The sequence below is a fragment of the Rhinatrema bivittatum genome, chromosome 10 (genome assembly GCF_901001135.1).
Source record: "Rhinatrema bivittatum chromosome 10, aRhiBiv1.1, whole genome shotgun sequence".
NCBI lineage: Eukaryota > Metazoa > Chordata > Amphibia > Gymnophiona > Rhinatrematidae > Rhinatrema > Rhinatrema bivittatum.
The window spans coordinates 66,510,364-66,528,573 of record NC_042624.1 but is presented as its reverse complement, the minus strand read 5'-3'; the positions used below and the strand labels follow the sequence as shown (position 1 = coordinate 66,528,573).

The following is an 18,210-nucleotide window of genomic DNA, read 5'->3' as shown; positions in this document are numbered from 1 at the left end:
TTTGCTGTTCTACAGAAGTGTGAGTAATCCTGTATTGTCTCTTTGCTTTTTGATTATTCGTAATGCCACACACAAAACGCAAAGGGAAGGTTAGGCAGGATGCCTCAACCCCTGCTAAACCCTCTCCCATACAAAGTAGACTAACAGGATATTACCCACTCACAGAAAAATTGTCTCCGGAGAGCCTTGCTGCAGTTTCAGGTGAAGAGCAAGCACCTATACTGCTAGGCGATGTCAGCCTTAGTCCCGGAGCTCCCAATACTCCAACTCCTCCTAAATGTATTCCATGCACCAGAGAACCAGGCTCACTCAAAGAACGGACTGCATTATCTGAATTAAGCCCGTTTGAGGAGGTCTTCGGTGCAGAGAGGTTAATACCTGAAGAAATGGGTGGGAAGGACCCCATTTACCATCTAGAGGAGCAGAAAGATGGAGCGATGTCGGGTGGATCCGAAAAGAGATCTGTGATTCCTGGGGGAATGGAACCATTGTCTTCTATGGGTGACAATGCTATTCAGGAACTTTTAGGAACAATAACTCTCTCTTCTACTCCTAATGCTATTCCTGAGAGCCCAAAATAAATATCTACAGAGACTTTGTGGCATACTATGATGTCACTACAAAAAAACATTGTAAATCTAAATAACAGTATTAAAGAAATGCAATTAGCTTTGTTAAATATAAACCCTTTAGTATCTAGTAATGGGGTAACACTGAAGAAAGTAGAACAAGATATAAATGTGATTACAAATGTGCAGAGCAGTATAATAAAGGGAGAAGAGTTGCTTTCTAGGAAGGTGGAAAACCTAGAGAATTCAGCCCGGTATCTGAATTTAAGAGCAGTAAACTTTCCTAGATGCAAACTAATCTCACCTAGGGAACAGTTGAAAAACTATTTTTCTGAAATATTGCTATTGCCTTTGGATAAACATCCTGTAATTGCTAATGCTTTCTTTTTAGGTGTAGACAATCAAGGATTAAAAACTAACCAGGAAAGTCAAGAGACTTTAAATGTTACTGAATTATTAGAAACATCGTATAGTGCCCAAATAGAGGGTAGTGGAACCCTTATGGTGAAATTTACTCTATCTTCGGATAGAGACAAAATTTTGAAGCTTTTTATGATATATAGGTCCTCTCTCTATTTAGGGCAAAAAATCTGGTTTTACTCCGATGTATCAAAAGAAACCCAATTAAGGAGAAAGAGGTTTATAGCTCCGGCGAATTTAGCCAAAACCTTTGGAATCCAGGTTATCATCATTAGGTTCCCATGTAAATGTATTATGAGGGTAAAGGGAGTAAAATATATATATTATGAACCTGAACACTTAGAAAAGTTCCTAGAGGAACATAAGACCCATAGAGAAGTGGGAGATATTCCTAACCAAGAATAATATTGGATTTGAAATTGGTTTCTGTGTCTTCTGTATTTATGTTAGGTTTTTTCTTTATATAAATCTTTCCTCTTGCTTGATTGAGCTCCCCATTTAGTTTGGTAATAGGGAACCAGGTGATTGAGTTATGATTTATAATGTGTAATTTGATTCTATTATTGACATCTGTTTCCATAAAAAATTCTCAAGAATGTTTTGAGAATTATATGCATGTATCTTTTTACTTTGTAATTCAAAGTTCATAAAGAATTAAAAAAAAAAAAAAAAAGAAATGAAGGAGGAGGAAGAAAGATGAGGCAGGCTCGGTGCAGAGAGAAGGAAGTGAGAATGGGTAAAGAAACGAGGGAGGAGTGGTGATAAGGGAGTGATGGGAAGGACAGGAGAGATGGGGAAGGGTGCTAGGAAGAAGTGAGGTGGAGAGAAAGATGAGGGTCAGAGGGAGAAGAGTTGAGGGTGGATGTAAAAGAGGGAAGGTTGGAGACGAAGAACAGAAAGAAGGCAGATTGAAGAAGGAGAGGGCATGTGTAAAAGGAGCAGGAGAGCAGTGTGTGGAAAAAATAGTGGGAAGGGTGAGCTTGTGCAGAGGTGTGTGGAATATGTAACAGAAAGAGAACAAGATATGTTTAAGGAGGGACATGAGTGTGAGAGAAGAGACGGGTGACAGCATCTGATCACCTCACCTCAAAGTAGGCTAAAGGAAAATAAAAGACAGCAATGAAATGGGACATAAGAATGAGATCACCAAAAGACGAAAGGCAGCAGCAAGATAGAAAAATACACAGTTTAAGAGAGCAAGGGTAAGAGAAAATGTAGAAAAACTAAAAATGAGAAAGAAAATGAAAATAAATGCGAAAGACAGAATAAAATGGGTGGCCAATTCCGGTCCTCAAGATCCACAACCAGGCCAGATTTCAGATATGTCCTTTTATTGTGGATAACAGAGATTTGCGAAGTGCATGCTGGCCTTCAGGACTGGAGCTGACCACCCCTGGAATAATATCATGAAATGGGTTTGGAAAAATGTTATTGAATTGAATGGATGACTTTTTTTTTTTAATATAACTAAAGGGGTTTAAGAAAATTGATTCTTTGTAACACGCTTTGAATTCATTTTGCTGACAAAGTCTGAAAGAAATCAACGAAGAAGAAGACGAAGAAGATTGGTATTTTTTCTGGAAGGACGGTAGGCTGGGGGAGATGCGGGTGCGCCACGTGCTGAACTGCTCCCCCTTGACAGCGCTATGGATTACTCAGAGGCAAAAACCTCCCGCCTCGATATTTACAGGCACCACGTCTCACGAGCCGGCTGTTTGAGTCAGGGACAAAAAAACAACAACAAAAATCCTTCATATTTCGCCACTTCTGATTGGCTGCAGGATCGGCGTGCGGCGCTTATCGAACGCCAATTGGTTGCTCTGTGGCGCTGAGCGGGTCGACCAGTAACTGCGTCACAGCTTGGCTGCAGTCAGGAAGTGAACAGTTCGTACGTTTGGGCTGTACCAATGTCTCAGCCGCGTGGGGGAGTCGTAGCGCCCGGAGGGCTGGCAAGAAGCTGCGGCTCGCCGCTCTGCCTTTCATCCTAGGTTGGAGGGGCTTTGACAGAGCAGCCCTCGCCTGTGAGGGGGGGCAGGTGAGTGCGTGCTCCCTTCTCCCGCTTTTGCGGCAGAGGTCGCGCTTGCCTCGCACTGCGGCCTGCTCACGGTACCCTGACTGGTAGTGGGTACTAAGAAAGGCCGAGGCATGACGGAGGAGAGTAGGCCGGCGCGGGAAGAGTGACAGGGCTGTAATGAATGACTTGGGAGTAGAAACGCGGGTTGATATTTACCCCTCGCGGCTTAAGAAGTTGTTTTGCTTCTCAGCGGAGAACTGAGGCTCCCTCGGCGCCCTTGCATGTGTTGGTCTGTCACTAGGCTGCCCTGCCTTCCCCACCCCTGCGTATTGGTGCGTCCGGGAGACTCTGCTGCCTGCGTGGCTCTTAGCCGTTCCCCTCCCCTCCGGCAGACACAGATAACTTTATTGGCATGCTAGTGTACATGTGTTACCAAACTCATATACAGAAAGATTAAAGCAAAGGGGTAAGAAAGGAAAAAAATTACAAAATAAGTCAACTAGGGTTATCTGTTATGGAGCGTGCAGTATCAGGGACATGACTCAGGTTTTGGTGGTGCTCCGAATCCTGATCTGGTTTCATTTCTGGCCTGATGGCAGGATATCACACTTTTTTACTATTATAGCCGCCGTTTCTCCTTTCTGCCAGAATGTTTAGTTTTTCCTGTTCATTCTTTTGTGGGAAGTTCTTGATTTTTCTCTGTCAGATTTGGGAAACGTGCATCTCTGATATCTTTGTATTTTGCATAGCACAAGAGGAAATAGATGTGTGATCACTTATTCTGTACTTTGGTGGGGTGCTCTCTTGGTTTTTTTTTTTTTTTTTTTTTGCATTGGCAGAATCTCACCTTGATCACAATGTGTAGATTTTGTGCAGACATCTGTAGTAGTCCAGCTTATTATGTTTTCCAAATGCACTTTCCAATACGAGGAGGTGTATTGGTGTTGTAAGACACATTGCAGTGTGCATTGCCAGCTTTTCCTCGGCTGGGGTTGTAGTCGTTTGAGTTAGAGGTGTTGGTATTGGATTAGTAGGGCAGATTTGCTATCTAGGTGCTGAGTGTGTATTTCTTCATAGAGAGCCTGGTAATGGAGGGAGTTTGTATTGCTGTTGTTGAGATGACACCAGAATTTGAATATTTTTATTGCATGGGGAGAAGTGACCTAAATCTACTCTGCTGGTGCAAGAGTATTTGTCTCCCTAGGGGGAACCTTTAGTCACACACTGATCTCTCTCAACTTCCAGCTCAGCATTCCTTCCACGTACTCCCTTCTTTGGCAGTACTGGCTCTAGTACAGCACTCCTCTGGGCCTTGTGTTGGTGTGATTTGGCCACTTCCATAACTTTGGTGCTCTAGGCGACTGCCTAGTTTGCCTAATGGAAGTACTGGCCCTGCCTGCTCCATTATTAGGGATATTTCTCTGAACATGGAATGTCTGTTTCCAGAACTCGAGGTGGACGATTTCTGTCCCAATCTGTATAGTTTGGTGTTAATGATAGATCCCCAGACCTCACTCCTATATGATTGGTTGAATTATGCTATCAAATAATTTGAATAACAGTTTTAGTTGTATTTGTCCAGAAGTTACTTTGTTGGATATAGGGCTCCTAGTTTTTTCTTGTAGTGTTTTTATAACCACTTTAAAGCTCCCAGATGCACTTAGCCTCAAGCCAAAGTAGTCTGAGCCATTCTAGCTTTCGGTAGAAGCTCACTGCATTCTGACAACATGGGAAATTTGTACTTTGATAGATACATTAGTTGAGCATAGTCTAGGACAGTGGTTCTCAACAGGTGTGTCAGGTCACACTGGTGTGTTGCAGGGCCAGCTGTCTCCTTATCATCCTGGGTAGGAGTTGATTGACTTCTCTTATATTGGGCCTGATGGGCGGTTACGCTCACTTCCTTCTCTCCTTTCTGGCCTAGTGGTAGGCTGTTTCCTCTTTCTCCCAGATCAGAGCAAGACATTGCCAGCTCCTGCTGTTCTGGGTCTCAGTGGGACATAAACTTTATCTTCCCCTGTTGAGTCTGGGAGAGATGCTGATGATCCCTTCACCCTGTGGAGGGTGAGTAAAAGGAGGTTGGAAAATCTGGGCAGATACAAGAGGGGAGCATGGGGGCTGATCAGCAGGAAGGGATGGGAAACAGGGGGTTGGGGTAGCTGTGCAGGGAGTAGGTAGGGAGAGTCAAACGGGAGAGAGGGAGCACAGGGTAGAGGAGGTGGGGAGTCGGGAATGCTGGGCAGGGATGTGAGTGTGAGAGGATGATTGAAAGGGAGTAATTGGGGGGGAAGTGAAGGATGATGGAGACATGGAAAGAAAGTGACAAGGGTTGCAAGAGCCATAATATGTCAGTTTGGGGGAATGTGCATTTTTTCTATTTTTGTACTTTGCTTAGTGTAGGAGGATATGAATTTCTGTTTCTAGCTCTCCAGTCTTGCACTGCATGCAGAAAGGCCTTTTGAAGTTTTCATTCCAGTTTTTGTCTCCACATTTGTAATTTGTGGTCTTTTATTCTGTATTTGGTGAAGCTTGGAACTGTATGTGTGACTGAGGTGAGGTTTTACAGGTAGTTATAGTTTGTATCAGTCTTATTTGTTGTTTTCTCTCATTCTCAATAGGACGTGTACTGGTGGTGCACTGCTGCCCTTTCATAAGTAGGGACATTGCTGAGTTTTTGGAGTTAGTATTGCTATGGTTTGGCAGGTATGCTACACTTCTGCTGTTCTATTTTTATTCAGGTTTTGTATTTTACAATGCACCTGGTAGTAAGGGAATTAGTGTTTCTGTTACTGAGACAGTACCAGAATCAGAAAATATTTTTTATATGGTGAGTTGCATGGGGAAATCTCCTCTGCATCCATTGCTTGGGGACCTGGGGAGGGGAGAGAGCAGATTCCTATGGATGCAGAAGCACCTTCCCCCCCCCCCCCCCAACATGCACACCAAACACATACTCCCTCCCCGTCTCACATGCACGCCACACGCATTCGCACACACACAAGCACCCTCCCCGTCTCACATGCATGCCACACGCATTCGCACACACACAAGCACCCTCCCCGTCTCACATGCATGCCACACGCATTCGCACACACACAAGCACCCTCCCCGTCTCACATGCATGCCACACGCATTCGCACACACACAAGCACCCTCCCCGTCTCACATGCACGCCACACACATACGCACACACACAAGCACCCTCCCCTTCTCACATGCACGCCACACGCATTCACGCACACACAAGCACCCTCCCCCTCTCTCATGCACGCTACACACACACAGAAGCACCCTTCCCCTCTCACATACAAGCCACGCACACACGTAGATCGGTCCCACTGGCCTGGTTTCTGGCGGCAGCTGACAGCTCCAGTCTTTGGCCCCACCGGCTGTGGATAGCATATGACACACCTGCTGGTATATGGCGACACACCAGTTGAGAATCACTGGTCTAGAGGATCTGGGGATTGGAATCAATTACGAAAAGTCAAACCTACATCCAACTCAAACAATACAGTTTGTAGGAGCCCGAATAGTCTCAGTTCTTTCTATGGCCTTCCTTCCCAATGACAGAGCTCAAAGTCTTTGAAACCTGGTTCGACATCTCCAGTTGTGATCTGCAGCACCTGCCCGTCTCATTCTCACTTTGCTAGGCCATTTGATAGCAGAGATCCATGTAGAGATTGCAAATCGCATCTTCCACCTATGGGGAACCCCGGACAACAAGAAAGTGGATCAGTTCTGCTCCCTGGTCCGAGTGGGCGAGGGGTCTGTGTCGGATGCCTTCTTGCGTCACTGGGGCACTGGCCTCCTGTACGCTTATCCTCCGCTGCCACTAGTCCCGAAGACACTCCAAAAACTCCAACAGGACTGAGGCACCATGATCCTGGTTGCGCCTTTTTGGCCATGCCAGATCTGGTTCCCGCTTCTGCAGGATCTGGCCTCACGTCCTCCAATCTGGCTGGAGACTGCTCCAGATTTGATCACATAGGATCAGGGGAGGCTGCGCCACCCCAACCTCTGAGCCTTGTCCCTCATGGCATGGATATTGACTGGGTGACCTTGCAGACTCTGGGCCTTTCAGATGGCGTTTCTTGAGTCCTGGTGGAGTCCAAGAAGCCTTCCATGAGGAGATCTTACAATTTCAAGTGGAAGAGGTTCTTGGTTTGGTGTGAGGGGAATGGTTTGGACCCGTTCTCATGTTCCATGCCAAGGCTTTTGGACTACCTGTTGCACTTCTCCGAGGCTGATTTGAAGACCATCTCTGTGAAAGTTCACCTTAGTGCCATTGGAGCATATCATCAGGGGATGGTTGGCACCTCCATTTCTACCCATCTGCTCGTAGGGTGTTTTATGTGAGGTTTACTGCAGCTTAAGTCTCCTGTATGACCCCCAGCAGTCTCCTGGGACCTCATTGTGGTCTTGACCCATCTCATGAAGGCACCATTTGAGCCCCTGAGATCTTGCGACCTGAAGTATCTGTCCTGGAAGGACATCTTCTTGGTGGCGATCATCTCAGCGCGAAGGGTCAGTGAGCTTCAGGCTTTGGTGTCGTATCCACCTTATACAACATTTTTTCATGATAAGGTGGTTTTGCGTAAACATCCGAAGTTCCTTCCAAAGGTGGTCATGAAGTTTCATCTCAATCAATCCATTGTCCTGCCCACCATTTTTCCAAGGCCTCACTCTCACCAAAGTGAGTGTGTCCTGCACATTCTGTATTGTAAAAGGGCCCTGGCCTTTTACCTGGAGCAGACCAGCACCTCACCGCCTGTCCACTCAACTTTTTGTCTCCTTTGACAAGAACAGATTAGGAGTCGCAGTGTCCAAACAGACCTTATCCAATTGACTAGCAGACTGGATTTCTTTCTGCTATGCACAAGTGGGACTGCAGCTTGAGGGCCATGTCAAGCCTCATTCAGTTTGAGCCATGTCAGCTTCAGTAGCTCACTTGCGGGCGGTACCCGCACACGAGATCTGCAGTGTGGCGACCTGGAGTTTCTTCCACACCTTCGCCTCTCATTATTGTTTGGACATAGATGGACAACGTGTCAGTTTGGTCAGTCGATCCTCCGTAATCTTTTTCAGCCATAAAAACCCAACTCTTCCTGCCTTTGGCCCTTTCTTTGGGTGCAGGCTTTCTCCTGGTGTTTTAGCAGCACTAGTTGTTGTGCACGTTTGCACTTGTTAAATGCTGCCTATGTTTGGGAGCAGCCTGTAGCTACATATTCACCCATGTGTGAGGATTACCATCCTGCTTGTCCTTGGAGAAAGCAGAGTTGCTTACCTGTAACAGGTGTTCTCCAAGGACAGCAGGATGTTAGTCTTCATGAAACCCACCTGCCACCTTGCAGAGTTGGGTTTCTTTAGGTTTGTTTTATTTTTTGTGAATTCCATATTATAAGACCTGAAGAGGGACCCAGTGTGGACACATGGATAGTGGCATGCTGGGCATGCTCAGTGTGTCAGTCAAAGTTTCTAGAAACTTTTGACAAACGTTTTCTGTGCCGGGCTCCATTTGATGATGTCATCCATGTGTGAGGACTAATATCCTGCTGTCCTTGGAGAACACCTGTTACAGGTAAGCAACTCTGTTTTACCACTACCTGCTGTCATCTGTAAGTCGACCAGTTTCTAATCCGTTCCACATTCTGCTTGTAGTGGCCCCTTTGGTAGCATCAGAGTGAATATCAATTGCTTTTCAACCTGTAGGGGGTTGAAGGCCACCCCCCCTCTATTGGACCTCCATTGCTGGAGGCCCTGCTCCTTCGCAGGAGTACAAAACTTCTCAGAGTTTTAGGAGGGACTCTTCCCTCCTTTCCCCTTGCTGCTTCCCCCATCCACTGGGTCCCTCATTAGCACCTCCAGTCGGACAGGTCCCCCAGGCCAAAACAGTCACCACTAATCTAAAGGATTGAGATCATGTAATGTTAGACCACAACTGAGTGCAGTCTGAGCTTAGAAAGACCTTTTTTTCACAAAGTAAGCTTCTTTATAGACATGGTGTAACTTATTGTGCTGAAATACTGGTTGGTGGGAAGAAGTGAGAAACCACCAAGGTTTACAGTCAGGCTAGTAATGAGGCCGGTTCCCTTTCTATTCCTGATTGTATGCCAAACCCCTGAGTTTCTTGGAGGGCTCATGATGTGATCTCTGGGGATCAGACAGGTGCAGAGTACTTGCAGAGCCACTTATTTCTTTTAGATTTAGCTCATGGTGAGCTACAGTCAGATACAGCAAGTACTTATCCCGTCTTCTTTCCTCTTCATTTTCAGCAGGCAGGGAGGTTCTGCTCTTAGAGGCAGAGTGGAAGGAAGCCCCCAGGGGTGTGGAACCTTGGCATAATACCCAATGGATTTCATTGAGCAGAGCATTCGGAAGGGAGATATGGATTCTTTACTGCAAGATGCATAAAAGGTAAGACATTTTTGTTACCAGTGAACAAACAGATGTGTTAAACTCAGTGATTGGGGCTGGCCCAGTGGTTCAAGTGATAATTGTTGTGCACTGGGTTTTATTGGTAGAGCTTCTGGTTCCCATACTGGTCCAGGAATGTGACAGTGGCGGCATCCATAGCCTCCCAGTCATTGCACAATGGCAACTCCTGGTGATCAGACTTAAGGTTAGCTGGGTTTATTTATTTTTATTTATTTAGGCATTTTATATACCGTTGTTCCAAATGCAGATCACAGAGAGCGCTACAGTTATTCCATCCGCTGCTCAAGGATTGTTACTGCAGTGGCTGGGCTGAGTTGGGAGGGTAGTTGTAAAGATGGCCATTGCAAGGGGTGGGCGAGTAGATTGACTGCCTGGGCTCCAAGCCAGACGTTTGTGACACCACTTTGTAAGTCTGTGAACACAAAAGGGTAAGGGATGTTGAAAGCAACCATTTTGCCCAATGACTGCGTCATCACCATCACCATTAAGTTTATTTCTTACGTGCCTTCCCATATGCATGCCCAAGATGACTTGCAACAAAACTTATACAAACAATAAGTGGAATCTATTATGTATGTAATACACATCTAATTACCAGAATTCATAGAACATCACAAATAACAGCAATATTTGAAAATAATATAATAATTATAAACATTTGCCAAGCCAGTCCCAAGGTGGATTGCAATCAAATCTGAAAGATTACATTTGTTCCATTATTTATTTTATTTATAGTGATTTATATTCTGCCTATTGCCAGAGTCATAGTATATAATTAGTGTAGTTCACAATAGCATATATTAAAAAAACCCCCAAAAAACCCCAAGAAGGGAGTATAATCAGTAGATATATAAGTGATTGGAAGTGCATGGAGGACAGTAGTGGCAATCTGAGTAGCATAAGGTTTGGTATTGGTAATGGACTACGATTAGCTTCAAGGGTCAGGGTAACAGAAGATATTATAGTGCACATGGCTGGGCAATGGTTAAGATTGGTAATGCACATTTAATGACTAGTACCTATAACAAATAATAGGAGCTCAATAAATTAATGCACATTACTACATATTCAGGCCAATACAGTACAGTGCGCTCCAGCGGAGCGCACTATTAACCCGCGTTTGAACGCGCATTTTCGACGTGCTAGCTTTACCCCTTATTCAGTAAGGGGTATTAGCGCGTTGAAAACGCGCGGCCAACCCCCCCCCCCCAAAAAAAAACAAACTAATAGCGCCCGCAACATGCAAATGCATGTTGATGGCCCTATTAGTTATTCCCACTCGATTCAGTAAGTAAAATGTGCAGCCAAGCCGCACATTTTACTTTCAGAAATTAGCGCCTACACAAAAGCTGGCGTTAATTTCTGCCGGCACCGGGAAAGTGTACAGAAAAGCAGTAAAAACTGCTTTTCTGTACACCCTCCGACTTAATATCATGGCGATATTAAGTCGGAGGTCCCAAAAGTAAAAAAATAAAAATTTAAAATCAGCCCGCTGCTCACGGGTTGAAAACCGGATGCTCAATTTTGCCGGTGTCCGGTATCCAAACCCGTGGCTGTCAGCGGGTTTGAGAACATACACCGGCAAAATTGAGCGACGGCTGTCAAACCCACTGACAGCCGCCGCTCCTGTCAAAAAAGAGGCGCTAGGGACGCGCTAGTGTTCCTAGCGCCTCTTTTTACCGCAGGCCCTAATTTGAATATTTTTTTTTTACTGAATCGCGTGCACAGGAGAGTGGCCTGTGTGCGCGCTGGGAGAGCAGGCACTCTCCCGTGAATTTTACTGTATCGGCCTGATTGTGAGGTGATAGATCCCAGTAATTGGGATGCAGTAGTGGGGTATACTTTATTTTGCCAAATGGGAGGCTTGCATTTATTTCATCATCCTGTTCCTCTGGCTTGCTGGCTGGTGACCCTGGACGTGGCTCTCAAAGAAGCTGAATGCCACTATAAGGAGATCACCTAAGACAGGGAGAGACATGGGATGCCTGCTGAAGGGTGGGTAACCTGACTTAAAGTCGGATGGGAAAAGGAGGAAAGAGAGGGGCCCTGTAATATAGCCTAAAAAGAATAATCCTAATATATTGTCAGCTGCCCCCAGCACTCAGAATTCCCCTTCAGCTACCACAGGTTTAAAGTAGCAACTAGCTTAAAAGCAGCAGTCTGAAAATAGGAAGAAGAATTAATATCATCCCTTGCAAATAGCAATTGTGCTGCACTACAAATGTGGTAAGGTTGGATGTCCTGGTATAATTTATTGAAAAGGGAGTTGGGAGACACCTGTTGGAGAAATAGCCATCTAAACTGTTTCCTTATGTTCTTTCACCCACTAGCATGCCAGCAGGTTCTCCTGTGATGGCAGGAAGACCAAAGTAACAGTTATGACCAAAATCGGACTTTTTAATGGACAGGAGGTCATCTCCCCCCCTTATCTAAAGTGAACAAACTCTGTCCCTTAGGAGGTGGTACAGTTAAGGAGTCCGAGTTCATCATGAAGCTGAAGCAGCGTGTGGTCCTGCTGGCCATCCTCCTTGTCATCTTCATTTTCACAAAAGTTTTCCTCATAGACAACTTGGAAACATCTGCTGCCAACCGTGAGGACCAGCGGTCCTTCCAACGCATGATGGACGGGCTGCGGGTGGCGTTGGACCCCAGGCTTGATCACACGCTCCAGTCACCCTGGGAGATTGCAGCACAGTGGGTGGTGCCGCGGGAAGTGTATCCTGAGGAGACGCCTGAGCTGGGTGCTATCCTGCATGCCATGGCCACCAAGAAAATCATAAAAGCTGATGTGGGCTACAAGGGGACACAGCTGAAAGCTTTGTTGATTCTGGAAGGAGGGCAGAAGGTTGTCTTCAAACCCAAACGGTAAGTGTCCCATCTGCTTCAGTAGCATTATGATCATTTGTGTTTCTCTAAGCATCTCTGGAAGGGCCAGCCCAGCGCATTTGCTCTTTATGGTTGTTGGTGAGGCTGGAAGAAAGTACAGGCTAGACAATGTCATAGCTTTTGTAGAAACACAGATCATGATGACAGATAAAAATCATAATGCCAGCTCACATCTTCTGCTCAGCTTTATAGTCATGTGAATTTTATTCATGTGATGCTTGCTGATGCATGAGGATTCAACATTTGGTAAGATTACCATATTAGAGCAAAATAGGAGTGCTTAGAAAGCAGATTTCCATTTTCACAATTTTGAATGGTTATGTGATTTCTTCTTGCTCTATCCAACAGAAAGTGACATCTTACTGAAATCTGTACACAAGGATGTCTCAGATATATACACATCATTTGATATTCTCATGAATTAGAGATTTTTCCTATTATGGGATGTTAGTGTATAAAACTGAACATGCGTCTACTTTTTCTATGAATCGGGAACACAGATGCTTTGATATCTCTTTGGGTAAATGTACCATTTTGGGATTACCTGAACAGTAATTAATGTTCATGAGATGAGCCTCCACTACAGAGCAATATATTTTGATGCCATAATTACATACATAAAATGCTTCTGCGTTCCTGACAGTGTAAGACCTTCAGGTCATATTAGAAAGGGCAGCCTGTGATCATGTGGAAGGTCATATCCCATCCAGAAAAATGCAGTGACTGACTTTACAGCACTTTTATTATTTTAGGTTCATTCTATACTCTGGATGGATTTGGTCATATTTAGTGATTTGAGATGTTATATTTTTATCTGGTTTTGATATTGTAATTTTTATTATGTTTGCTGTACTCCGCCTTGAGCAAATTCTCAGAAAGGTGGGCTATGAACTAGGATAAATATCAAAAATTGGCTCTGGATCAGATTCTACAGGGGAAACACCCCCCCCCCCCCCCCCGACTTGCCTATTCTTCAGGATATCTGCAAGGGATATGAATGGATATTTTTATATACATTAACTTGGTTCTTAGACCAAGTGTATGCAAATATAACTTGTGTATATTCATTCTGGATACCTAGTTTGGGTAATGGGCATGTAGAAATGGATTGAGAGCCACTATAAATACATATCCTGTGAAAGTCAACCTCTGAACTGTTTTCATTTCAGTGTCTTGTTAAATATTAGATAGTATAAATTAGGATAATGTTTAGGGGACCATAGATGGTTAAAGTTCGTGAGTAGAAATTACAGGCAGACTTCAGCCTGATTTTTCAAAGCGGACTTATGCATATTTCTGCTTTTTGGAAGATAGTATGTATGTGCAGAACCCAGCATGATATACATGCACACATCTACTCCTGCTTGTTAACAGGTGTACATGTATGTAAGTAGATCTGCGAGCATAGTTTTGAAAATCAAAAGTATGCACATAAATGCTCTCCTTGTCCCACCTCCACTCTATCCCCCCTCCTACCCTCTACTGCACATAAATGCTCTCCTTGTCCCACCTCCACTCTATCCCCCGTCCTACCCTCCTCCAGTGCCTCTTTGCTTTCGTAAAAATGCACATGGAATTCCTTTTATGCATACAAACATCCCACCTCCCCCTGGCCAATTTTCAAAAGGCTGTTTGCTTGCATAAAGTCGTATTTTATGCATGGAAATGCTTATGAAAATTCTGTTCTCAATATGGTTTCATGATCTCTGTGGTGTGTGTAACAGGACATTGTTTTAATATGTTTAGGACAAGTTGCATGGGGAAAAATGCTTAGTGTATTGCAGTGGTTCTCAACCTTTTTCTCGTTGTGACACACCTCATGGACAATGCTCACATGTGGGATACACCTCTCCCAACAATCCACAACTAACCTCAATATTACTTTTATTGTTAAGACTGACACAAGAGAAAGATAAGAGTATTCTCCCTGAACAGAAATAACATACATTTTTGTAAAGCTGCGTTTCCTGTCCCCCGGGGGGGGGGGGGGGGGCACTAACCTTTTTTCTTCTGCTGTCAATTTTGGGCCTAGCAGGGGAAAATAGAATCAGTTCTCACTAGCCCGGAAGAGAAAAAGAATTGTCATTTCTTGCTGGGCTCCAGCAGGAATGGATGACAAGAGCTGTGTCCTACTGGGCCCAGTGGGTAAAGAAGTCTGCCTTGTGAACCATACAACCTTAAGCACACCTCCCGTTCCTTCCCCACACAATTAAAAGTTATGTATTAATAATAGATTTTAAATGAAAAATGACATTAAAAGTGCCGTCTGAGATAAAAAGATATCACTTACCACAAGTATATTATATTTACATGCACTATTGTGGTGCTAACCAGAAAACCCTGCAAAAAAGTAAAAAAAAAAAAACCACTTGGAACCCATATGGCATTAGGCCTATTGTAATGTGTTTAGTGTAGGCTTAGCACTCAGCAAGTCATGAGTAAAAGAATTGTAACAACAATATAGTAAAATCTCCATACTAAAACAACACTAACTGCCAGCACGCAAACAATAACAATCCTACTGATGAAAAGGCAATAGTGGTAATATTATACCAGGCACTAAAATACCAATACACCTCGTATTAGGTAAATAGAACAAGCCAGGCTGCTATAGAGCCCTACACAGAAATTACATGCCGGCAGAATACCTCACCTTGGTCATACATGCAGAATACAGACAGATGCTCACCAAATACAGAATAAAAAGAGCATACTGTAAGTATGAATAGAAATATACAGATAAAAACTGAACTGGAAACCACCACAGTTGAACAATGTTAAAACAGAATCACCATTCCTCATAAAAAAAATAAAATTAAATAAAAATAAAAAAATAAAATCAGTAGTAATAAAATCATACTAAAAAATACATATTTCATAACAGTTGAAAAGTAGAATAACATTCAGTAATTTAAAAGCTCATAAAAATGTTCCAAATATCATTAAAACATTTCAAAACAGAAGGCACAAACATCTAATAATTACAACTAATAAGGATGGAAAAAAAAATCCCCTGCTCTCCATACCTGGGAACATTTGATTTATGGGTGCTCTGAGATTGAGAAGAGGAGAGGAGGGGGTTTATTGCTCAAACTTTCTCCTCTCTGTCTCTCATATATGCACATACAATCTCCCTCACTCTCACATGCTCAGTCTCATTCACACAAACACATACAGGCGGTCTCTGTCTTACACAGACACTATCCACAGGCTGTTTCTCACTCTCACACATGCTCAGTCTCACACAGGCACACACACAAAGGCTTTCTTTCTCTCTTGTGTGCTGAGTCTTATACAGGCACTCACACAGACACACACAGGTTGTTTTGACACTCACGTGCTCCGTCTCATACAGGCAAATTGCACACACAGGTTGTCTCTAGCTTTCACGTGCTCAGCCTCACACAGGCAAACCCACCCACAGGCTCTCTTTCTCACTCTCACGTACTCAGTCTCACACAGACACACACACACACACACACATGCTGTTTCTTTCCTTCCGGAAGCACAAGTAACAGCAGCAGCAGCTTCAGCCTGTCCTTCTCCAGCCCATGTGGCCAATAGGACTCGTTCTCTTTTCTGGGGCCACAGGGGCTGACTCTGTGCCTCTTCAAATTTGGCTTGCACTGCACCTTTTCTTGTTCCTGTCCAAGTCCACCTCACTTCCTCTTCCGGGCTGTGCCGATTAAGGAGAGGCCATACCGTGGGTGTTGGGGGGGGTCACCCCCACCCTTTCTAGATGGCTGCTTAGTGCTGCAATCGACTCTGCTGCTACTGTTCTGACTGGGCTTGAAAATGCTGACAGCCCGGGTGGAGGAGATCTCTACCTTCTGCTGGAGCAGAGGAGGGGGAGGGAAGATTAGTCGCATCAGCAGGAGACCAGGCAACGCGGTATTCTGTCCGCGGAGGTGGTGACACACCAGCTTCTGCTTTGCTGCACTGGTGTGTCACGACACACTGGTTGAGAATCGCTGGTGTTTCGGACTCTTAACATTTCATTGGCCTATGCTCTAAGGGGTAGATTTTCAGACCGCGCGAATAGGCGTACTTTTGCTGGCGCATCAGGCGCAAGCAAAAGTACGCGGGATTTTAGTAGATACGCGTGTAGCCGCTAAAATCCTGGATCAGCGCGCGCAAGGCTATGGATTCCGTATAGCCGGCGCGTGCCGAGCCGCGCAGCCTACCCCCGTTCCCTCCGAGGCCGCTCCGAAATCGGAGCGGCCTCGGAGGGAATCTTTTAACGCCCTCCCCTCACCTTCCCCTCCCTTCCTCTACCTAACCCACCCGCCTGGCCCTGTCTAAACCCCCTCCTTACCTTTGTCGGGGGATTTACGCCTCCCAGAGGTACAGCCCATTTGTCTGGACTGGTCTGTAGGACAATAAGGAAGGTTCAGTTAGATCTGACCTGCTAATCGACTTTCCTTGAGTCCTGACAGACCAGTCCAGAACCCACCCCAAGAAGTAGTTGGAGGACAAAAAAAAAAAAGAACACTGAGTTTTGAATATAAGGGAATTAAGTATAGTAGAAAGAGAAAAAAATTGTAAGCAGAGCTCTTTTTTTTTTTTTTCTTTCACTTGAAATACAGAAATTAAATCACCTCAGAGAGGAAGATCAGACGTTATGCCCATTTGTATTCTGTTACTGTTTTGTTGATTTTTGAATAACATTTATAATATTTTTATTGTTGAGTTCCTGGGGAATCCATATCCTTCAGCTTAGGCAAAAAGACTACTGGCACCTTCCCAACTGCACCAGGCTAGATAGGGAGGGACATCAGGTCAGCCTCTATCTGCTGGTAGCGGGGAGGAATCCCACTTGTCTGGATTGGTCTGTTAGGACTCTAGGCCAAGACCATTAGCGAGTTCACATCTGTGTCAACTGCATTTCTAAGTGGGTTCAGTGTTTAGTAACTAAATATTGTTTTGTGAAACATTTCTTGACTGGATGTATCTGGAGATTTAAGGCATTTCTCTACTGGTTGCAGAAAGTTTGCATAAAATTACAGAAATATAAACATGATAAAACACACGCCCCCCCCTTGGTTTGCATAAGATCATGGACCACTGTGATAGATTTATTTTTTTTTTTAACCTAATTTTACCTGTTTATCAGTAAAGTAGTGATTTAGCTAGGAGGAGTGTAATAGTCACTTAGTTTGCTGGCAGTTGGATGTTTGTGATCGTGTCTTTAAAGCCAGGTTAGGGCTGACGAAACCTGCAGGTGACCTCATTGATGATCTTAGTTGCTAGGAGCAGGGAGAGCCCTGTTAGGGCTAGAATGAGCTCATTGAGCCTCTCCTGGGATGGCTTGGCTCCTGAGCTCAGAGAGCCGACACTCCTGCACAGCCTTGCCAGCGAGAAACAATAATGTAATGAAGCATATGCAAAGGGTACCGTGTGTTGTTGGGGAGTGCACAATACTAGCAGGGCAGGTGACACTTTCAGTTCTTTGGGTAGTAACGTGACCAAGTATGTCACAAATGTCTCTACTGTTTGTTGATACCAGTGGTAACAAAGTTCAGCATCTGAAACAATACAGGGATTGTAGTTGCTTTTGTATTCTGTATTGTCTTCCCTGGGCCTGCTTTGGCTGGTGTTTCTGAAATTATTGCACTCTTGAATAGTGCACACGTTGCCAAGTACTTCAGAGCAACCAACTTGATATACATGTTTTAAACTATATTTTTTTCCCTCCTTTTTATCTTGCTCACATTCCTTCAGATAGTCACACACAGGACACAGACCTTTATACAGATTCTGCTGAAAACCTAAACTTGTCACCACCCCTCAGCTGCAGTCATCTATGCTCTGGAATTTTGCTTTAAGTGCTCTAAGCAGGAGACTCTAGTGGCACTCACCCAGGCTTCAGTGCTTAGTGCTTGC

At 44.5% G+C, this 18,210-nt stretch overlaps 1 protein-coding gene across 5 annotated transcripts in view; it reads left to right on the top strand.

Annotated features, from left to right (window-relative positions):
- Positions 1 to 2,681: 2,681 nt before the first annotated feature.
- Positions 2,682 to 18,210, top strand: part of FAM20B (FAM20B glycosaminoglycan xylosylkinase) — a 36,393-nt gene continuing 20,864 nt past the window's right edge. The window contains exons 1-3 of one of the 5 annotated variants that reach the window (XM_029617911.1): positions 2,682 to 3,024; positions 9,279 to 9,420; positions 11,772 to 12,306. In XM_029617911.1, coding sequence (XP_029473771.1) covers positions 11,930 to 12,306 — 377 coding nt within the window. In that variant the 5' untranslated portion in view covers positions 2,682 to 3,024; positions 9,279 to 9,420; positions 11,772 to 11,929. Of the gene's footprint in view, positions 3,025 to 3,330; positions 3,470 to 9,278; positions 9,421 to 11,771; positions 12,307 to 18,210 lie in introns of those variants that run through there. The other 4 variants (XM_029617910.1, XM_029617909.1, XM_029617907.1 and 1 more) reach the window with 4 other exon arrangements.